The sequence below is a fragment of the Schistocerca piceifrons genome, chromosome 6 (genome assembly GCF_021461385.2).
Source record: "Schistocerca piceifrons isolate TAMUIC-IGC-003096 chromosome 6, iqSchPice1.1, whole genome shotgun sequence".
Classification (NCBI taxonomy): Eukaryota; Metazoa; Arthropoda; class Insecta; order Orthoptera; family Acrididae; genus Schistocerca; species Schistocerca piceifrons.
Genome location: NC_060143.1, coordinates 422,085,825 through 422,111,395, shown reverse-complemented (window position 1 = coordinate 422,111,395; position 25,571 = coordinate 422,085,825). Strand labels below are relative to the sequence as shown.

Sequence of the window (25,571 nt, the reverse complement as noted above, 5' to 3'; positions counted from 1 at the left end):
ACTCAGTCCAACAAGCCACTGTCCTAGATATTGACCCCCACCTCAAAGATGGCTAAGTTACAAGCAGTCCCCCTCGAAATATTTCTAAATTGCGCAAGTGGGAACTTCCCCTCCTAGCCTCAAACTTCTTTAGTCATTGTCCTCGCCCATCCAGCCCCTTTCCTGTTGCCATTCCAGCACTATACAGCCCTCATTCCACCACCGCAGTTCTCTCCTTTCCCACTACCCCTCCCAATCCAAACCTCTTCCCTGCCCTCTGTCTAACCTTCTAACTACACGTAGCTCCCCTACCCTCTCTCCACCTTGCCCCAGCAGCATTCCACTGTCCCCCACCCCTAGCCTACTATCTCTCCCCCTCCTTACCCCAGCCTCCTCCTTACCTCCACCCAGTCACCACTCCCCTCACGCACTGGTACTGCTGCTCATAGTGTGGCTTCAGTTGCCAGAGACTGGAGTCTTGTTTTTTGTGTGTGTGTGTGTGTGTGTGTGTGTGTGTGTGTGTGTGTGTGTGTGTGTGTGTGTGTGTCTGGGTTTGTTTTATGAAGGCCTTGCTAGCTGAAAGCTTGTTTGTAAGTATCTTTTTCTTGTGCCTGCCTGCGACTCAGCATCTCCGCTATATTGTGAGTAGCAGCTTTCCTTTTCATAATATTGCTACATTCCATTCTGGATTTTCCATTGTTTGATCAATGTTCACATAGTTCATTTAGTTTTTCCTAACATCCTGACCTGTCACGAAAAATTATGAAATGATTTTGAAAGACCTTAGAAACCATCATCAATATTGCAATTTTTAATAATTTCCAAAACACACATGACATTAGTTCATTGGATACAAGTGATTTTGAAAAATTATAGACACAAAATAAAACTACAATCTATTATTATGAACTTGAGTAAGTAGTTAAATCCAAAATTTACTGGTTGCCAAGTAACGAAGAGAGAATCAAGTCACAACTCTTACACAGCAATGTCTCTAACAGAATCTCAGGATATGAAAACCCCAATACTTTCTTATTAGTAGTTGCCACCAGAAGACATGAACCTTTATAATATTAAAACTGTGTACTGTGCATGGCCTCAAACCCAGATCTCTGTCTTTTGCAGGCATACAGCATACTTCATACTATTCACCATTGGCCGGAAGATGCTAAAGACCAAAATGGTATTCCACAACCAAAGTAAGTAAATCCCTCTAAAGCTTTAAATACTAAAATAAAGAAAATGAACTAGTCAGAGACTAATGCACCCAGTGATACAATCAGGCAAATGTTAGGAGCCCAACTCATAGTCTCAATCAACCAACGCCTCTGTTCAGTTGACCATGAAAGACAAATAGCTGAATCTGAATTCAAGTTACAAGTCTATTATAATCAGCCTCCTTCCCTAAAATCCTCCCTACTCCATGCCAGATCAGTCTGTCATCTTCCTGCTTTCTGCATCATCATTATACAATCAATGACATTCTCAGGTATGTCACACTTGTGTCTGAAGATTTTTGCTCATGGAACCAATGCTACTGTAAAACCTGCCCTTGTGAACCCACAGCTATGTACTCCACCTTCACCACCAGCAAATCTGCTACATTAACGGCAGGGTATCACGAGAAATTAATCTGTCATTTACCAGCTGGCATTACTGCAAAGCACTGTACAATTTGTTGACTATTATACTCTAGGGATTTGGGTGCTCTTAGCTCATTTTCCCTCCCCTGTACCCTTATTACTTCTGTATCTGACTTTGCTTCTTAGTCCACCCTTCTCACTGAGATTGACAGGTAGAAGTTGATCTGAGTGAAGATCAGTTTGAGTTCCAAGAAAATGTATGAACATGCAAGGCAATACTGACCCTGCAACTTATCTAAGAAGATAGTCTACAGAAAAGCAAACCCATATTTATAGTATCTGCATTTTGTATAAAACTTTACGCAACTTTGATTCAAATATATTCTTTGAGATTTTAAGGTTATTGTGGATGCAGTATTGGGAGTGAAAAGTTATTTACCACTTGTGGAGAAACCTGACAGTTTTCAAAGTTGAGGAATATGAAAAGGAAACAGTAGTTGAGAAGGGATTGAGACATTACTGTAGCCAATCCCAATTTGATTCAATCTGCTTAAAGGGGAAGCAGTGAAGGAAACATAGGAATAATTTGAAAGAGACACTAAAATTCAGAGACAGAAAAAGTCTTGGAAGATCAATTACAGAAAGAATAGTGCCCCAAAAAGAGTTTGTACAGTGAACACCAATAAAATTAAAATTAGGATAGTAGAAAGTAGTCTAACTTGGAAATGCCACTAAATCAGCTATTGACACAATTATTGTGTTTCAACCATGCCCTGAAATGAGAGACACATACTACCAAAGATGCTTCCCACCCCTTCCAAACTGAGGTTTCTTTGCCCACTCAATCTCCACAACATCCTAGTCCACCCCTGTGCTCCTCACAATCCCAAACCCTTGCCACAGGGACCAAATCCCTGTGGAAGACCCAGGTGCAAGACCTACCCAATCCATTCATCCTGAACTTCCCAATCTAGTCCTGTTACAGGCTTATCCTACCCTATCAAAGGCCAGGTCACCTGTGAAAGCAGCTGTAACATATACCAGCTCAGCTGCAGTCATAGCACAGCTTGTTATATTGGCATACCTACCAGTCAGCTGTCCACCAGGATGAATGGCCACAGCCAAACTGTGCCCAAGAGCAAAGTGAACCACACTGTGATACAACATGCAGTTGAAAATAACATCCTTTATTTCAATGGTTGCTTCATAACCTGAGCAATCTTGATGCTCCCATCCACCAATAGTTTTTCTGAACTGCACAGATGCGAGTTATCCTTGCAACACATTCTCTGTTCCAAAATCATCCTGGCCTCAGCCTACAGTAACCTACTGTCATCAAACCCTCCACCCAACAGTTTACACCTCCACTATGCTATCACCTGCTTCCATTTCATGTCCCCTCACCCTCACCCTCACTGAGTGCTACTCTCTGCCAATGCATACACCTTTCTTTTCCCCTTCTCTGCTCCTCTACTGTGCCCCTTCCCTCTACTCCTCCCTCCCTCCCACCTCTCTGTGTCCCTCCCCCTTACCCCTCTCCCATTTGTACTGGGGGAGCCCTCTCCTGAAGGTAATTTTTTGTTTCTCTGTCTTCATTCTTTTCAGTATGTGACAAACTAAGACACTTTAAAGGTATGCTTCAGTACATATTCAAGAATAAAGTGAAAAAATAACTGTGGAACCAAATATAAAATAAAATGAAGACTTGACTGTAAAAGAAAAGGATGCTTGTATCCCACAATCAATGCTTGAAACTGTAAGGGTAGGCTGTGATTTCTGTAGAATTTGCACTGCAACCACATCTTTAGCCATCTAGTTCTTATGTTCAACAAACTTAAAATAGTATGTTCAAAGGCTACAGAAAGTAAAAAGTTGCTATCTCAGATGTGAAATAACCCTAACAATTGATTGTAACATGAAAAAACTTTGCAAATTTAAGCATGTATGTGGAGGGATTCCCAAAACTCAGAAATATAGAACCTGAAGGGAAACTAAGCTTAAGTCTTACAAAACAATAGCAGTACAAGTAGTAGTATATGGTAGGGAGACAATTCTAATCTTGCAGAGAGACAGAAGGAAAATTGTGTCAGCTGAAATGAAATTACTCAGGGCAGTCAAAGGCAGCTCGCTGATGGACAGAATACCATATACAGAAATAAGAAAACAGCTATAGATTTTTGATTTGGAAAGCAAAACAAAAAACAATATGACAACTGGTGTAATGTAGAAACTATGTAGCATGATCATTTGCCTAGAATTCCCATGTTATAAGCCCATTGGACAGCAAAGTATCACACGTCTTAGGATAAAATGGTTTCTGGAACAGGTCGTGCAGCTTACTCCATGAAGTGGTGGTGGTGGTGGTGGTGGTGGTGGTGGTGAAAACAAATCAATTTCTAAATATCATCTATGTGGTCACATTAGTAAATCTATTTATATTACATGATGAATTTTTAACTGAAATTCATCTTCAAAGAGAGACTTTTGAATCAAAATTTGGGAATAATACAGAAATTAAAATTCACTATTAGAAATTAATTTCTGTAAAAATGATTTTGCGGGGTTGTTTCAAATTGACTATGAGAATTCTAATCAAAACTACATGTTTGAATAAACTGGCATATGCACCCTGGAATTTTCATTGTTAGAGTAGTTTCACTTAATAAATTTTTTGCTTACTTTTCCTTTATTAATCTCTGCTGCTCTTTCTTCCAGATATCCTTAAAATCACGGCAAAATGGTAGCCACAAAGCAAAGAAATCTTTAGGTGTTACATCTTCTTTTTTACCTTTTGGATGGTATTGATAAAAATCCATAGTGCCATAAAATCTAAAGAATACAGAACAGATTAATCGTAAGTATATGTAACACATACAGGAAAATAAGCATTTCTTTTTTTAAGTAACAATATCAGTAGTACATTGGGTATTCATCTAAATTACTTAATCACTGTTTAGTCTCTAAATAATGGAAACACTTATTACATTTGCACACATGCAAATCAATCCATGATGTGAATCAATCCATGATGTGATGAAGCGCTATCAATGTAAGATTGTAATAAACTTGAGAAGCCATTAGGAGGGACAAAAGAATGTCTCAATGTAGCAGGGAAACCATCAACCACTAAAATCCATTATATGTATGGACGTGCAATTTTCTTTAATTTCTCCATCAAACAAATTTCTCTGCATTAGGAATTCAGCTGCTCAAAATATTTAACAAGTATTTTTATTTCGTGAATAATGTTCCTCTTAGCTGCTTCCATGTAACTTAAACTGTAAATTATAGTTTATAACGGTTAAGTGATCCATGCATATGATACAGTACAACTTGCTACTAAATACACTGGGAAAAAAAAAAACTAGTATAGGCATGCGTGTTCAAACAGAGAGATACGTAAACAGGCAGAACACAGCGCTGTGGTAAGCAACGCCTATATAAGACAACAAGTGTCTGGTGCAGATGTTAGATTGGTTACTGCTGCTGCTGCTGCTGCTGCACTGGCTGGTTATAAGACTTAAGTAAGTTTGAACATGTTGCTATAGTCAGCACACGAGCTATGTGACACAGCATTTCTGAGGTAGTGATGAGGTGGGGATTTTCCAGTATGACCATCTCACGAGTGTACCGCGAACATCACATCTCTGACATCGCTGCGACTGGAAAAAGATCCAGCAAGAACAAGACCAATGATGACTGAAGAGAATCATTCACCATGACAGAAGTGCAACCCTTCCACAAATTGCTGCCGATTTCAATGCTGACCCATCAGCAGGTGGCAGCATGTGAACCATTCAATGAAACATCATCGATATCTGCTTCCAGAGGCGAAGACCCACTCGTGTACCCTTGATTACTGCATGACACACAGCTTTACACCTTGTCTGGGCCCATTGACACTGACATCAGACTGTTGATGACTGAAAAAATGTTGCCTGGTTGGCTGAGTCTTGCTTCAAGTCTTGCTTCAAGTTGTATCTTGTGGATGGGCATGTGTGGGTATGGAGTCAACCTCATGAATCCATGGACCCTGCATCTCAGCAGGGGACTGTTCAAGCTGATGGAGGCTCTGTAATGGTGTGTGGCATGTGCAGTTGGAGTGATGTGGGACCCATTATATGTCTAGATATGACTAACAGGTGGCACGTACATGAGCATCCTGTCTGATCACCTGCATCAATTCATATCCATTGTGCATTCCGACAGACACTGGCAATTCCAGCAGGGTATTGCAACACCCCACATGTCCAGAATTACCACAGAGTGACTGCAGGAACACTCTTCTGAGCTTAAACACTTCCTCTGGCCATCGAACTCCCCAGACATGAACATTATTGAGCATATCTGTGATGCCTTGCAACATGCTGTGCTCCACCCCCTTGTACTCTTACAAGTTTATGGACAGCCCTGCAGGATTCATGGTGTCTGTTCCCTCCAACACCACTACAGACATTAGTTGAGTCCATGTCATGTTGTGTTGAAGCACTCCTGCATGCTCATGGAGGCACTACATGATATTAGGCAGGTGTACTAGTTTCTCTGGCTCTTTAGTGTAAAGCACTGAATATTTTTCCAGAGCCATTATGTACTCAATGACTGCTGCTGAAAAATTATGTGCAAGTTTGAACAACAGCTGCTGAAGTTTTTGCACTTATTAGGTTCAAACATTCTAGACATAATCAAGCAATGGTTAATATTGGCAATTAACATCAGAAATTACACCATCAAGTATCACAAACACACAGAGAACAATTCAGGATTACAGTACAACCATTAATATCGTAGCATTTTGCTAGATAAATGTTATAACTGAATAATTCAGTGCCTTTTTGGGGTACAAGTTGAGCTAAGGAGAAGGGAGAGAGATTAGGAGCCCTAAAGTAGTGCATGAAGTTGTGTATTTACTGGAAATCGTCATTCTATTATTGAGTCTACGTATAAGAACTACAGAATTTTCAGGCTAAACTTAATTATCCAAACTAGTGAGTAAGTAATGAACTGAACAAGAGAAAGAGCCCATGTCAGCAGTTTAAATCTCAGGAATAGCAATGTTGCATAAATAGAATCAAAAAACTGAATACTTACATGGGATTTACAGGAAAAAGGAAGACTTCAACCACACAATAAGGAACAAAATATCGACAAATCTGATGAGAATGAGTACCGGTAGTAAAAACACCAGCTGAAAACCAAAGTCAAATTAAAATTAAGTGATTCTGTAGAAGGTAGCCTGAAACCTAGTTCAAACCTGGAGACATCATTGTTTTCAACAAACATGTCAAAGAAGAGTGGCATAAATGGCCAACAGTTTGTCTCTCTCTCACCGGAGAGTGTCACGCAATTTCTGAGAAAACTAAACTGGCAAACCCTTTAATATATGTGCCATTTATCCTGTGAAAGCCTACTTACAACGTTTAAAGGACCAGCATTAAGTTAAAAATCCAGGATCATTCTTCATCCCTCTATATATTGCTCCCATAGGTACCATGAACAAAACATTATACTAATTACAGCATGCAAGGAGGCATTTAAGCAGTCATTCTTCCTGTGCTCCATACACAACTGGAGTGTGAAGTAACATTAACATATGGTATCCTCCACCATTTGCAGAGTTTGTATGTAGATGTAGAAAGAGGTAACGGAGAAATTTCACATTCATAAAGGGAATCAAAATTAAGGTCAGCTATATGAAAAGAATAAAAAAAAGTAAGATGATTTTTGTGAAATGGATCTACAAGTGGTAAAAGTAGTGCTATCCCAACTTAAGTATGAACTCACAAGAGATTTATTTCACACAGGACATTAGATTTCAAAACCAGCTACGTTCCACTGGACCATATCAGAAACTGATTGAAACTATGGACTGGAAGAGGAGGCAGAAGACATGGTGTCCTACAACACACCAGCCATGATGGATAACACTTGGACCAAAGATAGTATAAACCAGTAGCATGTAAGTAAAAGACTTGCAATGTATGGATTACATTTTAAAATATGAGTCAACATTAAATTCCAAGAACTGAGTGAAGAATTTAAATGTGCATTATGTGAACAATAGTGTAAGAGATTCTACATTAAGACATGTACAAAGATAACAATAACCATAATGGACTACTGCAAGGACTAAAATGACTTGAAAAAAAAAGTTTGTATAGACTTTTACATTGATGCTCAGTCTGGGTGCATCTCTCTCATTAAATTAAAAAGGAAAAAATGTAGGGAAGATGCTAAAAATAACAGTTGAAAATGACTTTACTATTCCAAGTGAAACCAAATAGAAAAATTATAAATTCCTTTTATATGGCAGAAACACAACTTCTGAACACAAAGTGATGATAAATCTACAATTTGTTTGATAAAAAATCCCTACCAACTATAAGACAAATAGCATACTCAATGAAGTTAATTTGTTTCAGCTTAGTGCAACTATCAAAGCAACATCTTTTTATCATAGGAAAATTGTTAAGACTAATATCTGATAACTATGGTAAATTACATTTTGAGAAAACTTTAATACTTGGAAACTCTACCCTCTCCCCCCTTCTCCCTGCAGACATCTTTTGCAGAAGGAAAAAGAATACATAAGCATGAAAACAATACTAATTACTAAATAAGTATTGTGATAATTCACTTTGATGTAACAAAGTAAATCTATTTAAAATACAATAAAAATCAGTAAAACAGACACGTAAAACCTTCTACTTCTCATTTCATTACCAAAAGGTACATAATCACCTTCACCAACCCACAACTTCCTGACTGCTAATGAATGAATCAGGAAGTTCTTTTAAAACAGTAAAACTGTGTTATGAGATTAACCCGATTCCTCCCATCTTTTCATTTTTTTTTTTTTTTTTTTTTACTTCCCTCTGCTTGAGAAATCTGACAAATGAAACTTGGGGGCTTTTATAAGACAGCAGAAAAAAATATTTGAGTTTTACAGCAACAGTGCCAAGTTTCCAGTTAGTCAGCTGTTCAGAAAAATTTCATTTTCAAAGAATATCTTCATCCTGTAGCCTATACAAAATGCACATACTGTACAAAGTAATACAGTGGAACCTTGTGTAGTGAGCAAAATTCATTCCAGAGTCTAACTCTTAGTGTGAAACACTCATTAAGCAAAACTATTTACCCATATAATTTAATGGAAAATATGATGTGTTCAATGCAGAAAAGGTACTAAAAGTTTTATCTTATTCATGCCATTTATTCAAAGAAAATTATACACACAGTATTATGTACTTTATTACTGACAATACATAACTAATTCTTTTTTACTAGTAATCTATCTGTAGTCATTTGTTTCTGCCAATGCTTCAATATGTGATGAAAATGTGGCAGATCATTATTGTCAAATAAATTTGTAGTGGGCATAGCCACTACTACATTGAGGTGATGATTTTCAGTGTATGATGCAACTGACTCACATGCTTTCAGCCTTTCTTTTATTGCACCAGAAGATGGCTGCTTTGCTGTTACCCCCTCCTCCTCTTCCTCTGAAGAAGAAGAACGCCTCTCCACAACTTTCTGCTGTGAAAAACACTGCAACTTCATAAGCTCTTCAGTGGTCATTTCTTGACTGTGATCTTCCACAAGCTTGTCAATATCTTTGTTATCCACTTCTAGTCCCATGCTCTTGGCCAAAGGCACAATCTCTTTGACTACAGGTTCCACAGGTACTGACTCAAATGCCTCAGTCACATTCAGCAACACACTCCAGACAAAGCTTCTGTCAAGCAGGAGTGAGAGTTCTCTTGGTAAACCCTTCCCATGCCTTTTCTGTTATCTTGGCATAGCCAACAGTTTTGAAGTGATATTTCCAAAAGTCTCAGAGTGATCTTGGTAACTTCAGTCAACTCAAAGCAATGCTCAAAGACTGCTTTAGTGTAGAGCTTCTTAAAGTTAGGAATAATCTGCTGGTGCATAGGTAGGGGTAATGGAGTGGTGCTCAGAGGAATTGAAATATTTCAAGGAGATGGTCTTGTAGGCCTGGAGAATGGGCAGGAGCATTGTCCATAACAAGAAGACATCTCAAGCAAATACTTTTTCACAGAAGGACCAAGCACTTCATTGATCCAATGACAAAAAAGATCACTTGGTGCCTAAGCCTTGTTATTGGACCTCCACATCACATTTAACCTGCTCTTCTGGACTTGACATTTCTTGAAGGCTCATGGAGTTTCTGAATGATGAGCAAGAAGTGCTTTAATTTTCAAATCACTGCCTGCTTTTAAATAGAATAGCGGTGTGAGACGGTCTTTCATTGGTTTATGACCAGGCAATGCAGTCTGCTCTGCTATTATAAAGGTATGCTTCAACATTTTTTCCAGAATAGACCCCTCTTGTCACAATGAAAAACCTGTTGCAGCAGATAACCCTCAGAACGTATGAGCATCTTGAAGTAGTTGATGATGATCTCTGCTGTCTTTATGTCAGAGCTGGCTGTTTTGCCATGGCTCACAATGCTGTGGACACTGGTTCTTCTCTTAAATTCCTGAAACCACCCACAGCTTTGTCCACTGATGATCCTGGTATCTTCTTAATGAGGTCAGCAAAAATCTTTCTCGCCTTCTCACAAATGATGTTCTTGTTAATAGTGTTGCCTTGCAATTTGATTTTTATTGATACATATAAGGAGCAACCTTCTGACATCATTTAGAATACAAAATCATTGTTTAGATACTTTGTCACTTCCTTTGAAGCATCTGTTTCCTTAATATTGTCCTCCTCCTTAAGGATAGTACAAATAGCTGATGTAGACCAACTGTATGTGCATGCTAAATCAGCAACGCTCAAACCATGTTCACATTTTCAATTATTTTAATTTCATTTATAAGCTCATTTTCTCTCTCTTATACTCATCTTCTTGCAGCTTTATCTTCAGGAACATTTCAGTGAATTAGATGATACCAAAAAGAGTGCTAAACCCAGACTGCAGTATGTACTGAAGACACTGTTCATTTACAAAAGGTGTTCATATTGTTAAACATTTTCCCACCACGTGTGAGAGACAGGTGACATCACATTAAATCACCACCACCACCACCACCACCACCACCACCACCACCACCACCACCACCACCCATTATGTGAAACATCGCTCATTAAGTCTCATTATGTGAATCGTGTGTTATTGGAGGTGCTTGTTAAGTGAGGCTCCACGGTACTGAAAAAAGCACCAACTATTCCTTCTTTTCTACTAAAACAAATTTATTAAAATAACCTTACATAATAATTAGAGGTGCAATATGTAGTGGCCAAGTTCATTTTTTTAATATTAATTATACTGAAACTATGAATTATTCTTAGTATTTTTCTGATAGTGATAATTCATTTTTATTTATTTCCAGATATGCAGTTAATACATCAGACAGATTCTTCAGTTTATAAACAGGTGTTATCTATATATCATCAGCTGCAACATTATCTTCAGCACTTCTCATGAGTTATCCTAGCAATTTCTCTCATTCCAACACTACATTCAACACAATAAAGCTACCAACTGGAATTCCCAGCCACAAATTTTCCAGTGCACTGCAGTCATCATCAAAAGCACAATGTAACCATAGAACAAAAATGTAGTTCAACAGATAGCATAAATTCAACTTAAGTATTCTCCAAAACCATACAGTACACTGTCACAAATAAGAGTAAAACAAATCACAAGTCATTAACACAACATCATCCTACCACTGTTATAATGACTATAGACATCACAGAATACATCACAAAATGTCACCTTAATATCCCTAGTAAACTACACAAGCTTTATCACAACAGCAGAAACCTCACAAAATATTTCTCCATAGCCTCCACATGTCTCCATAGTACCCTAAATATCATTTTTCTACACCTAATAGAAATGTGCTTCGAATATAATTCATATACCTCACCCATGACATCACAGCTTCTCTAAACCAAGAAACAATAAACATAACAACTGATTTTTCAAATCTCTCATTATACTCATATAAGCTTCAGTCATCATAATTCATTTTCATAATTTGACAAACCAAACATAACAAAACTTGGGTGAGGGAGGAATGTTAATTAAACCAAACAGCCGTATGGATGGCCATCAGTTCTGTGGTAAACATCTGACATTTGGCAATCAAGAGATGATGTTCCATAGCAACAGAAGACATGAACGCATTCCCATGTGACTGGTGGGTTTAGAGTCATTTGTGTAAGATACAGTAGCATTCAGGAACTCGTGTAAGAGCAGGTGGAGTAAATAATGTGACACCATTGGAGCGATGGAGGATTTTGGACCCCAAAAGTGATCCGTCCATATCCACAGCCAAGGAACTAACCAAGGAGGGTGGTCAGGAGATGAGACATAGAGACAAGGAGGGGTGATGGAAATCGGGGCAGAGAGAAGTGGGGTGGAGCCAAAGCAGTAGACCCACCTGAGGGTGGGCAGCAGGCAGGTGATGTCACAAGATCACAGTGCAAATAGGATGGGTGAGCACGGGAAAGTGGACAATGATGGCATAGCAAACAAGGAGCTGGGACCACTGAAATAGAAGGGGAGAGATCCCGGCATCAACCAGGAGACTATTGACAGGGCTAGTGCAAAAAGCGCTGGTGCCTAAACAGATACCACAATGGTGAACAGAGTCCAAGGGGAGCAGCTTGGAAGGAGCAGCTCATCCATAAACTTAACAACCACATACCAGATGGGGCAGAACTAATGCCTGATAAAGGTAGGAAAGAACCTAACAACCCATGCACCAAGAGGTATGGGCAAGGAAGTGAAGGACACTGAGTTTACAAAAACAACCAACTTTCAGAAAGCAGATACGGAGCAACTAAGTCAGCTTGTTATCAAAAAGAAGGCCAAAGAAACTGAACTGGAGGAATGCCATCAGGTGTTGGGCATTGAGACAGAGCTCCAGATCAGGATGGACCGTAGTAGAGTAACAGCTATGCACAACCCTAGACTTAATGGTGACAGAAGTGTGTCAGATGCCACCCTGGAGCATTGCACCACAGAGGCCATAGATAGAGAGCTAGCCAAAATACAGAAATCATCCACTTGGAGAGCAGGGATGACCTCCAGTGGAGGCTACAACACCATTAATTGTGATGAGAAAAGAAGGAAACTTAATATGGAGCCCTGTGGATTGCCATTCTCCTGGGTCTGTGGAGAGCTAAGAACAGTGCAGACTAACTCTGAACAACTGGATAGAATATTAGTGGATTTGCTAAGACATCATCTAAATAGGTACGCACATAATTTCATAGATAAATGTGTTTTAGTTACACTTACTTTTGCTTGCATTCTTCTAAATTTTCTTTTTCACCAAGGAGCTGCTTCTTGGCTACAAGGAAACAAACATACTTTAATATTCCATAAACAATGCACTTTAAAATCTACAGGTCTCAAATCAATAATGTTTTATTACCTCTAGTTACAAAGAATTCCATCTTATCCTTGAAAGGCTGTAAATTATTTTCTGAAGAGGCCTTAATAACTTTTTGTGTTCTATTTTGGCATGCTGTAAAAAAGAACAAAAACATATTATACTATGGAAAGAATGTGGAGCATAAGAACACAGCATATCACGTCTCATTAAAAAAATTGAGGCCAGACACAAATGGGTCAAAAAAGAGAGAGAATGATATCTTCCTCATCAAATCAAATTTAGTTATTCATCCATTAAAGAAAATAGCACACAACACCACGATATAGTCTGGACTGAAGAAGATAACATACCACATAGAAGCAGACAGAGGAGAATATGCCATTAAGCAACACAAACAAATAACATGGAGAAATTTAGTGGTTGAATAACAAGGAAAAATATTATGTTGGGTTAATGTGGCCCAGTGAGTCTTCTGCATCTTCAGTATCTTTTCCCTATTCCTGGATCACAATGCTATATTCACAAATGCTCTTAATACTGTACTTCAACAGCATCCACCAACCAACAGCTAATGAATCAAGTGACATCCTCCAACCTCCCATATTACACAAAATCACATCTGACTTTAACAACCTAATCATATCCTCCGCTGCAGCTTCAGTTACCTTTCATAGAGCCCAGAAATGAGAAATGTGATTCCCTCAATCCTTCCATTCCCTCTTGGTATCCTGCTAACCTCCCAATCACAAATCATTCTGAACCATCTTTATGTCACATCTACTCCCATCCCCTCGGCATTCAATGTGAAAGAACCATATGCAAAAGTGTCCTATGAACCCATTCAGAGTGTGATATTGTAGTTCTGTCACAGGTGTATCCTATCGCATCACAGGCAGAATCACCTTTCACAGTATCTACATTATATTGATTCTGCTCTAATTTCTGAACAACCATTTATTTGTGCATGAACACAAGCTAACTGTCCATCTGAACACATTTATCTCCCCAAACAGAGACCACAAGAGGAGTTGAGCATCAAGTGACAGAACATGCTACTGAGCACAACATGCTCCACGTTACTGGTAGTTTCACAACTGGACCATCTGGTTCCTATCCTCCTTTTCACCCCTTCCTCTCGCACCATGTCCCCTGCCAACGATCCCAGCTTCTCTGAATTTCTGAATTGCATATGTGAGGAATTGTTCTTACAATACATCTTCCAATTTCCACTAACTCTCATTCTACACCTACTACCGTATCTGTCCTCATTCCTGCCCCCTCCCCCCCGCCCCTGCCCCATACTTCCTCAATGTTTTTATCATCCATCTATTCAGCAACACTCACAGTGTTCCCAGTATGAATACCATTTTATGCTGTTCTACTCTGACTCCCCTGCCCCCAACCTTCATCATTACCTTTCACCCTCATGGTCCTTGGTGCTTTTACCCTCAATATGACATTTCTACATATCATTCAGACCACAATTCTAGGACCAAATTAGGTTTTTGTATGTGTGTATGGAGAGGGAGGGGGCAAGTTGGGGGGGGGGGGGGGGGGGGGTTGCTCAAAAGGAGGACATTGTGAAACTAAATTGTGACTGGTTATCATTACTCTTTTCATTGTTTGTATTCTGATTATGATTCTCAAAGTTACAAGAATTTAGTTTGCCGTGTGTTCCACATGGTACTTACCCTACATACCTTAACAATATGGAATAATAAGTCAGTAAAAAACTACTAAATTAATGCACATTTCACTATGGTATCAAGTGAAAAATCACAGCATAGTAACACTGCAGAAAAAAATATTTACCTCACTAACATAAATGAGTATGCAGTTACACCAACGAGTCAAAACTTTGTGTGGTCTGCCCATTGTGTGACTGAATACTATGTGGTTGCATATCAGGCGCAAAACACTGTAAAGGAAGTACCTAAGTAGAGCAGAGATGAATGGGGAATCATTCTACTGAAAATATCTGCCACGAATGGATATATTCGCTGACATAAGTGACTTTGGCGAAGGGCAGATAGTTATGGCTGGCACCTTGGGGTGAGCATTTCAGAAATGGCAAAGCTGTTTGATCATGTACTACTGCTATTAGGCAACAAAGTGTTGGAAGTCCACACCATCATAGAACATAAAGGTTATATAATTATCCTCTATGTAAAGCAGTACAGGGGGCAATCTGAGGCAGACATGACGAAATGAGTATGGGGTGCTGCAGCAGATAATCCCTACATGTTCTCTTGTTGATCCAATGTCATATTCATTTACAGCTGCAGTGAGCATGGGATCACCAAGACTGAACCATGAACCAACAGAAACACAGGGTGATTATAATTAAAGTTAAACTTTCAAACTACTGTAGAAATAACACCACTGATCAGAATGACATCAAAGTGCAATGGAATATTTCAGATAAGGGGGAAAACGTGTGGCAGAACAACAATAAAGAGTTACAAAGTGTAGCAATAGATGGTGCTGTAAGCATTATAATTTACTAGTGGTTGACTACAAACGACAAATCATACAACAATGCCTAAGGTGTACATTCAACAGTAAACAAACTGTACTATTCAGTGTGATACTGTTAGTTATGTAAGCGCATCCATCACGGCAAGGTCATATCACATCAGATGGGAACAATCTGTTTCTAATTGTCCTGAGGCCAAAGACCACATAAAACCCATCAATCACATCAGTTTTTAATTGTCCTGAGACCAAAAACTGCACAAAAAACCATTAATAAAAATCAAATCGTATTATTGATTTCAGTGGGATTGGTGTAAAACATGTTGCAGAAAATGGTGGACAGCATATTGAACAAGTTGAAATTGAGAAACAGCACATTCCCCAACTGATCAAAGTGTTTCCTGAGTCATGTTCAGAATGTGTTGCGCAATGTGTGCCTCCAATGCATCTAAGTTTGCAGTCAGAACACTTAAGGCAGCCTCACAGCTATAAGTCACACGGATTAAGATCAAGTCATAGGGATGGCTAGGCTGTACAGAAATGGTGGCTGATAATCCTAGCTTTTCTGAAATGGTGCTTCAGCAGCTGCTTAACTGGATTTGCAATGTGTGGAGATGTGCCATCCACACTGTTGGAGAGCTGGAATGATGTGGTTACACAAAAGACACTCATAGCGCTTATCAGTGACGATACAGGTAGCAGGACCAAAGGCACCTGTCTCTTTGAAAAAATATGGTCATATGATAAATGATGCCATAAACCTGCACCACACAGTGACTTTTCAGGATGAAGTGTTACTCATTGATTTGTATGTGGATTTTCCATTGCCCATATTTGACAGTTCTTTGTACTAACATATCCTGTTAAATTGAAGTGGGCTTCATATGTCCACACTATCTTCCACAGCCAATCATTGTCTGCTTCCAAAGAAATTCTAAAGCAAAGGTGTCCCTTGCTGTCAGATCAACAGGAAGCAACTTGGGCACATGGGTAATTTTGAATGGATAGCAAAGAAGGATGTGTCGTAGGATTTTACGCACTGTCCTCATGGATATGTCCAATGTTTGGGCAATTCTCCATGCATTACACATTTGCTCACCACCACTCATCTCCTCCTGCATGGCTGTGACCACTGCTTCCATTGACATTGAATCAATTCATTTCCTCCCTCTGCCAGGCCAAAAAAACAACTTTTCATATTTCCGAATCACTTTCTCCATACCCACAGCAGTCATCAGACCAATGTCGTTTTTCAAACTCTTCAGTGTCCAGAACTTCTGCAGAGTGACATGTGCACAGTCATCATTCCTGTAATACAGCTTTACAAGCAGAGTACAATCCTGCATTTAGACAGTCACAGCAAATATCACAGACACGAAAGGAGGAAAAGCTGTGTACCTGGTGTGTTTTATGTATTCTGGCACATATTGATCAATTTTCACACAACTGTTTTTCCTTCTGCCATAGCAAATACTCTTTTGTAATTTGATGTCATTCTGACCAGTGGTGTTATTTCTACAGCACTTTGAAAGTTTAGTTATAATCAGCCTGTATGTCACCTGGCTGAAAGGATCTCATTTCTTGCAACACCAGGTCAATGGTTGTGCCCAGATATGTTTTCATCCTTGTGAACAGCTTCTCAAAACCTGCACCACACAACAGACACTGGCTGGAGGGGTCAGAATTATGCTATAGGGGGGACATTCAGCAGAGCTTCTATAGGACCTGAACTTTGGCATGTCTCAGCATTTTGTAAAGAAAAAATGATAGTAACATTGTTCACCACTTTCAGAGCAACAGTCAGTTTCAGTGAAGTTTAATGAACTTAACTGCTTCTAGTATTGATATTATGGACCTCATTATTCTACTATTATTCTACATCTACATCTATACTCTGCAAACCGCCATGGGGTGCATGGCAGAGAGAGTATTCCATTGTACCAGTTAATAGGGTTACTTCCTGTTCCATCCATGTATGGAGTGCAGGAAGAATGGTTGACTGAATGCCTCTGTGCAAGCAGTAATTATTCTAATCTTATCCTGACAATCCCTATGTGAGCAACACACAAGGGGTTGTAGTGTATCCTAAAGTAATTACTTAAAGCCAGTTCTTGGAACTTTGTTAATAGACTTTCCCAGGACAGTTTATGTCTGTCTTCAAGAGTCTGCCAGTTTAGTTCCTTCAGTATCTCTGTGACACTTAAACAAACCTGTGACCATTCATGCTGCCCTTTTCTGTATACTTTCAATATCCCCTGTTAGTTCTATCTGATTTGGGTCCCACACACTTTAGCAATATCGTAGAACTGGTTGCACAGGTGATTTGAAAGCAATCTCCCTTGTAGACTGACTGCACTTCCCCAGTATTTTATCAATAAACCAAAGTCTACAACCTACTATATGATTATTTTATTTCAAATCCCTGTGAAGTGCTACACCCAGGTATTTGTATGAGTTGGCTGATTCCAACAGTCTCTCAATGATATTATAGGATAACATGTTTTTTCAGTTTATGAAGTGCAAAATTTTACATTTATGAACATTTAAAGCAAGTTATCAATCTTTGCAGCACTTTGAAATCTTCTCAAGATTTATGCAGCTTCTTATTTACAGTAATTCATTATAGGTAACAGCATCATCTACAAAACATCTGAGATTAATAGTAATCTTGTCTGTCAGGTCATTAGCCCGTGAAGTGGGTAATTTGCGCACGTACACCTCTTCCACAGTGGGTAACACACATCAGCGTGCTCATGTGTGGTGGTGCTGCATACTGTTCTCATGCATAAAAGTTGTCCTTCATGTTTTGTTGTTGAATTTAAATTTAAATTGATACTGGGTGGAAATGAATAAAATATGTTGCAGAAGTTAACAAAACTGTATTTTCACAATATTACAAGTCATTTTCAGTGTGAAACATTTTAAAATAACATGCTGCAAGCAAGACAACTTTGCATTCTCCACACCAGTATGAAGTTTCTTTGTGAAGGCCTTTTCTCATGCACACCACACAGCTCCTTGTTTGACCTTTCTTCATTGTGGGTGGAAGGTGGTCTGGAAAATGCCTGGCTGTAAGGTGTGTTGCTTTCGGTGTTCAAGGTGGGCATCCTACTGATGTCCCTTGTTGTGATGAAGCTACAGTCAACTGTTTGCCAAGATTAATCATGAAGCTCATTCTACTTTGTTCAGCACCATGCTTGTTGTACAGAACGTATGCACTGAAGCATGCATTGGACAACAAGTGGTGGGAAAGCTTCTGATAACTTTTTTTTTTCAGCCTCCTACTGGCCATCTAGTAGTTTTGTAACTGAGAATCATACCTATCTACCACTCCCCCCCCCCCCCACCCCCACCCCCCCACCCCCCCACCCCCACCCTCCAATCATATTCTTATTTTAGTCAATAACGATATGTGGCTTTTGAATGATTCCCTTCTTCGAGTTTACATTTAAAAAAGTATTGTCATGGAAGATGCTGACCATAGTAGCAATGCAAGGGGTACGAAATTTGTTATAAAAGTCAGTAAATTACTCAACAGACAGTATTTTTCAGTACAGGTATTTCATTCATTCCAACCAAGTATTGACTCATGACGTCATCCAGCCATGAATTGATTGTAATCTGAATCTTTTTGAGCAAACTAATAGTTTCTTTCAGGTGATACAATTTTATTGATTATGAAATACAAGTTCTTGAAGTTTATTCAGAATGGGAAATGTTAATTAGTAATTGCTGGCCATAATTTATCTGTTTAATGTAAAGGTGTTTTGAATTTTGTGCACATGAAAAAGTGCAAATTTATGTGCGGCTTTTACTCTGAGATGAGTTATCACTTAGAGTGCAAGAGGTGTGCATGTACAGTTTGCCGACCTGCAGTGTGAATTTTATTTTTTGTGATTTTGACTCAAATGGAGACAAATCCAGTTTCATTTAGATGTTATGTGAGATAGACACATCACATTACTACAAAAGTGTCATTTAGCCCATTAAGGAAAACTGAAACCTGTGCGCTCAATTTGGAATATGTCACATGCTAGTGCACAATCGAGCTGTCCAGTGAATCGAGTAAATAGTTGCAAATGCACTTGGACTTAATGCGTGAAGTCAGAAATTAATTTTGAGACAAGTGCTGATTTTGACAAAAATGAACCAAAAGTTTATTCAAAATATCGAGGTTCTGTTTTAATTGAGACACATATCACCTTGTTGATCATGTTGCTTAGCAACATTGTAATGCAGATTAATTAATTTGTTAGAGCTATTTGCAACTTAGTAAGTTCCATTACACAGACAAACTGTTACAAGAAATTTGCTGACTGCATGAGAGTGTGAGAGTGGTTTTATTTCCAGAAATGCCAATAAACCGGCGGTTTCAAAAGTTAGTAATTTAACTGTTGTGTAACTTCATTGATTGTCCCACACCACTACTGAACATGTTGTATCGTCTCTCTTCACAAGAGATCTCAAGAAGCTGGGATAAACAAGAAACAAGAAGAAGACTAAAGAAGAGGCATCGGTATACCATAACAATGCCTCTTTTGTCCTTCCATTTCATTACCATCTGCTTGCCTCTGTACCCTGTTATGTACTCCCTTTTCTTCAGTTTTTCCTTTTTTTATGAAGTCAGGGAACCCCTTCCTGTCTTGCTGCATTGTGCTGACAACAGCAGTATTATTGCTGGTTACTTTGTCCACCAGATCTGGACTGGTGTACCAGTTGTCAAGATAAATGCAGTGGCCTTTCCCAAATAGATTGTAAGCAAGTTTCAAAACAATTCAAGAGGTTACTTTTTCATCTGCATAGTGGCTACTATAATTAGTGTCCTTCCCAGTGTAAACAATAAAGTCCCATACATACCCGGAACTGCTTTGACAGAGTTTGTACAATTTGATGCCAAATCTGCTACGATTTGATGAAAAATATTGCCTCCATCCAAGCCACCCTTTCCAGAGCAACAACGATTTGTCAATGGCGATGTTCCTCTCTGGCACATATATTGATCTGAATTTATGCCACAGATGCTCCATAATGGGGTGAATTTTGAATAGTTTTCTGCTGATAGTGCCAAGTGGGTCATAAAAGGTATTGTCAGCAAAGTGGAGGAATTTCAATAAAAGATGAAACTGTTTTTCAGTCATCAGTTTCCTGAAGAAAGGTGTGTGTCAACTGATATTCATTCTCTCTCTCTCTCTCTCTCTCTCTCTCTCTCTCTCTCTCTCTCTCTCTCTCTCTCTCTCTCTCAAAAGTACATCTTGTGGTCTGGTTTGTGAAGAATTTCTTGAAGTACAAGCATTGCAATAAGTGTTTTTACCTTGTCATATGTAGTATCCTGCCAACTGCGAACCCTGGAGTGTGCTGCTAAATTGGGAGGAGAAGCTAGGAACTGTTCTGCATAAAAGTTCGTTAGTCCAGCTATTATTGTGCGTGAAGTATCATCCACAAAACACTTAAAACAACTCATCACCTCATATTGTTTTAGAGGCACAACTGTACCACTATTACCAGTGAACAAATATTGATTATAAATTGAACTAGCATGCACAAATGCACTAGGTACCGTCTGCTACAGTAGTGTCTCATCTGCAGATGTTTCTGATCAAAGTCACTTTCACTTTCACTAGCCTCAACATCCATATCTTGAAAACTTTCAGAATTGTCACTGAAATTATCGTCACTTTCCAAAAGCAGCTGCTCAATCTCCAAATCTGATAAACGACTTCTTCTCACCACTACAAAAGATCACTCACTAATGTGGCAGTAAGCACGGACAAAAACGGTGCACTTTTGTGGCTGCTTCACTGGACGCATACTGTCAATGCGCACTTGAGTCAACAATGTTATAACTAGCCTAGAACATGCTGCATTGCCTGATGAGAGCTGCCATCTAGTGGACGAAGCTCAACTAACACCACAGTGTCAACGGCATGCCAATAACTTGTCATTCCCACTAGCTCTTAGCCACAGTACACAGTAGATGGATATATTTGTCAAACCCACTGTGAATTAGCAGAGCATGGATGGATGTATCCATCATGCTCACTTAAAGGGTTAATATGCAACATGAACAGCAACACACTTCCTTGGGCAACACCTGGACAATTACTCTCCATCCAAGATAACATGCTGTGTCCTCCCTTCCAAAAAGTCTTTAATCCAGTCAATATTTCACTTGATAGCCCATACGATCACACTTTTGACAGTAAGCATAGGTGTGGTACTGATTAAAATGCTTTTCAGAAATCAAGAAATACTGCATCTACCTGACTGCCTTGATCTAAAGCTTTCAGCATGTCATGTAAGGAAAGTGCAAGTTGGGTTTCACATGGTTGATGTTTCCAGAATCCATGCTGGTTGGCACTAAGGTGGTCATTTTGTTCAAGATATCTCATTATGTTTGAGCTCAGAAGATTTTCTAAGTTTCTACAACACACTGGTATCGAGAATACTGGACAGTAGTTTTGTGGATCACTTCTACTACCCTTCTGTAGATGGGTGTGACCTGTGCTGCTTTTCAATAACTGGGCATTGTTTCTTGATTGAGGGATCTGTGACAGATTGTAGTTTGGAGAGAGACTAACTCAACCACAAATTCAGTATAGAATCTGACTGGAATTCCATTGGGCTCTAGATCTCTGTTCAATTTTAACAAATTGCAGTTGCTCCTCAACATCATTGACACTAATACTTATGAAAAATCTCATATAAAGATGTGAAACAAATACTAACAAAGAGATAGAGGGGCGGGCCAGTACTTACCTCAGGTCAGTACAGCCGATAGATAACACAAAACAGAACAGAAAATTTACATTCCTAGCTTTCAGAACTTTGTTCCTTCATCATGGAGGAGAGAGGGGAAAAAAGGGGAAGAAGGGAAAGTGGATTTAGTTACTCACAACCCAGGTTATGAAGCAACAGGGAAAGGTAAACAGGGAGGGTAGCAAGGATGGAGGCATGGTTGTCAGAGGGAAGCCAAAGATAGACATTACAAAGAGAAGAGGTGAAAAGAGGAATGAAAATGTGCACTGCGACAACTTTCAGCTGGGTGTTCAACCAGATTGTTTGGTTACTGAAAACAACAGGACACTGTGATTCCATGAGCAACCATACTTCCTCCTTGTTGGATCTAATGCCATGAGTGTTCCATTGGAGAAGAGTCATAAAGGGGAATGGCCAGAAGGGAACAAATGAAGCATATTCACCTCTGAGGCTACCAGGTGCCAGACTTCGAAAACTCACTGCTATGTGGTGCAGAGGCTGTAGGATCCTGTTCCACAAAATGCACAGAGGCATTGTCACTATCCCTTGGTCAACTAGCAGATTCCAGGGCTCAAAAACAGTAGACCATGCACACCAGTGAAATGTAGGTTGGGTGTGTGAGGGTATCACATGCATTTTGGCCGGTGCAACATATAACAAGGCAGTGAACAAATAACTATAAATCGAGCCTGCTGATTATCCTGTTATCTGTAGAGACAATTTTATTTTAGTTTAGTTTTGTTTTGTTTTGGAAAAAACAATTGAGGTTATAAGCACCCACTTCATAACGTTGTAACACTAATAAGTAAAAGAAGTTAAAAGCAACTACATGCTTAGCCTAATTGAGAGAAAGAAAGAGCTAAAAACAAAAGCTTCCTCTTGCAGAAAGGTGCACAAAATATGCAGTAGACACAGCAGAGATCTTGAACCAAAGATCAAGTGTCCTATGCCATACCGCTAAAATACATAAAAAGTAAAATGAAGTTGACAGCACAAATGATGTTCACTAAAAAGGCCAATAACTCAGATGGTAAACATACACTGGAATGTAAGAAGTTATAAAAAGAGCATTCAGTCAGGAAATGGTGAACTGTCAAAGGTAGATGACAATGAGCACAAAGTGGTGGGGATTACCACTTAACAAATGGGGATGGTTAAAAAGATAGTGTCCAATAGCTAAAATGATCTCCTCACAATGAGAGGGCCAATTGATTGCAATTACTACCATCAGCAAACTCTCTAGGAATACTTAGAGCAGACATACTGTAGGCAAGAAGTGGTAATACCCTACATATCACCTTGATTTTATGGCATACATTCACAATTTTGTAACTAGTTCTGTGACACCTTAGCTCTATGGCCACTGTGTGAAGATTTAACAAAGGAATACCTCTATGGTTGTAGTGAGTGGGCCTTGCAGTAGTTTGACAAGTGATTTCTAGTGAAATTATGTAAAGATATTGTCAGCATCAAACCACCCATGTATTATGTTTACACCTGTTTTGATTTGTGAAGATCAACCTCATTTAAATTATTCTGTCAGGAAAGGTAATCTGAAATGGTAAAATTGGCTTATCTCTAATGCATAAACACATACTGATGAGATTCCTACTAATTACATCAGCATATGGTATCACATTTAGGAATGGTGTTCACCTCAGCAAGAAATGGAAAATTAGATAGGCTACCACAAGAAAACTTTTGGGAAGGGATAGGGGGAATTCTGAATAAGAATAAAATACTAATGGTTACGTACATCAGGTTATAGCCTTTTTTATGCATTATTCTCGCATAGGCTGTTAATTGAAATTTTCAGCAAACACTAGAACATTCTTTTTTCTATGAACTTTGATTTTGTCAGTTCAAAAAGTCATCTTTACTTATTTCATAAGACTATTCAAAGACTGAGCAGTAAAATTAACTAACCACCTATTTACATCAACGATTTAACATCATTAAATCCAGTCAACATAATCTTCCTCTCAGAGCAACTGACCACTGGAATACAACACACTGTAGGTTAAGCATATTGCTTCTGTACAGCAGATATGAATAAAGGAGGAGTTGACCCTTTCATCATACATTTTCATAGATTTAAGGAAGTTTTTCACCCAAATACATGTAGAAATGTGTGTATCAATAACATGTTCTAATATTAACAGAAAATCAGTAACCTAAAAGAAATTTCAACCTATTCATAAATCACCTTCAGCCCTATTTGCCAATTTAACAGTTTAAAAAGAAGTTGCTTATGGTTTTAGTACTGATTTTCTTACAAGTTCTTCTAGTAAAAAGTTATTCTAGCCAGTAATATTATCACTCCTATTAGTTCACACAGATACAGAAAATGTTCCAAAAAATGTAAAAATAATATCTTTATACAGAAGTATGATGAACAATAAAATTACGATGAAATCCAGACCATTAGCTGCTTACAGGGTCGATAAATATCAACAGGGACAGTGGAAAATGTGTGCCCTGACTAGGACTCGAACCCAGGACCTCCTGCTTACATGGCAGATGCTCTACCCAACTGAGCCATTGAGGACACAGAGGATAGTGTGACTGCAGGGACAGACCTCTGACATGCTCCCCATGAGACCCACATTTTCAACTTACTGTCCACACACTACATTTGTAGTGCCCCTGCCCACTACACTTATTACTTGCGCCAGTCAATCCACTGATTATCCTAAGAGTTTGAGCAATGTGAGTGCATCTAAATTGAAGAGGATCATTGGCCGGTAGGCTTTATCTATATGAAAATGACATCTGTCATGTCCGAAAGAACAGACACCATCTTCATCTAGATAAGGCTTACTGGCCAATGATCTTCTTCAGTGCTGAAGCACTCACATTGCTCAAACTCTTACAGGAATCAGTAGATTAACTGCCGTGAGTAATGAGTATAGTGGGCAGGGGTACTACAAATGTAGGTGTGGACAGTAGTTTGAAAATGTGGGTCTCATGGGGAGAGTGCCAGAGATGAGTCCCTGCTGTAACACTATCCTCTGTGTTTTCGATGGCTCAGTGAGATAGATTGTCTGCCATGTAAGCAGGAGATCCTTTATTGTATGATTATATGATAGCAGAACAAACACTGGTAGCAGTTATTTCTGTAAAATATCTGGGAGTATGTGTACGGAACGATTTGAAGTGGAATGATCATATAAAATTAATTGTTGTTAAGGCGGATGCCAGGTTGAGATTCATTGGGAGAGTCCTTAGAAAATGTAGTCCATCAAAAAAGGAGGTGGCTTACAAAACACTCGTTCAACCTATACTTGAGTATTGCTCATCGGTGTGGGATCCGTACCATGTCTGGTTGACAGAGGAGATAGAGAAGATCCAAAGAAGAGCAGCACATTTCATCACAGGGTTATTTGGTAAGTGTGACAGCGTTACG

At 39.0% G+C, this 25,571-nt stretch overlaps 1 protein-coding gene across 1 annotated transcript in view; it reads right to left on the bottom strand.

Moving 5' to 3' along the window:
- The window catches only part of LOC124803359 (formin-2-like), a 237,603-nt gene that overhangs the window by 21,061 nt on the left and 190,971 nt on the right, over window positions 1–25,571 (bottom strand). The window contains exons 14-16 of the mRNA XM_047264544.1: window positions 12,974–13,066; window positions 12,838–12,889; window positions 4,242–4,391 (exon numbers count right to left, since the gene is read on the bottom strand). Of these exons, the coding sequence (XP_047120500.1) occupies window positions 4,242–4,391; window positions 12,838–12,889; window positions 12,974–13,066 (295 nt within the window). The remainder of the gene's footprint in view (window positions 1–4,241; window positions 4,392–12,837; window positions 12,890–12,973; window positions 13,067–25,571) is intronic.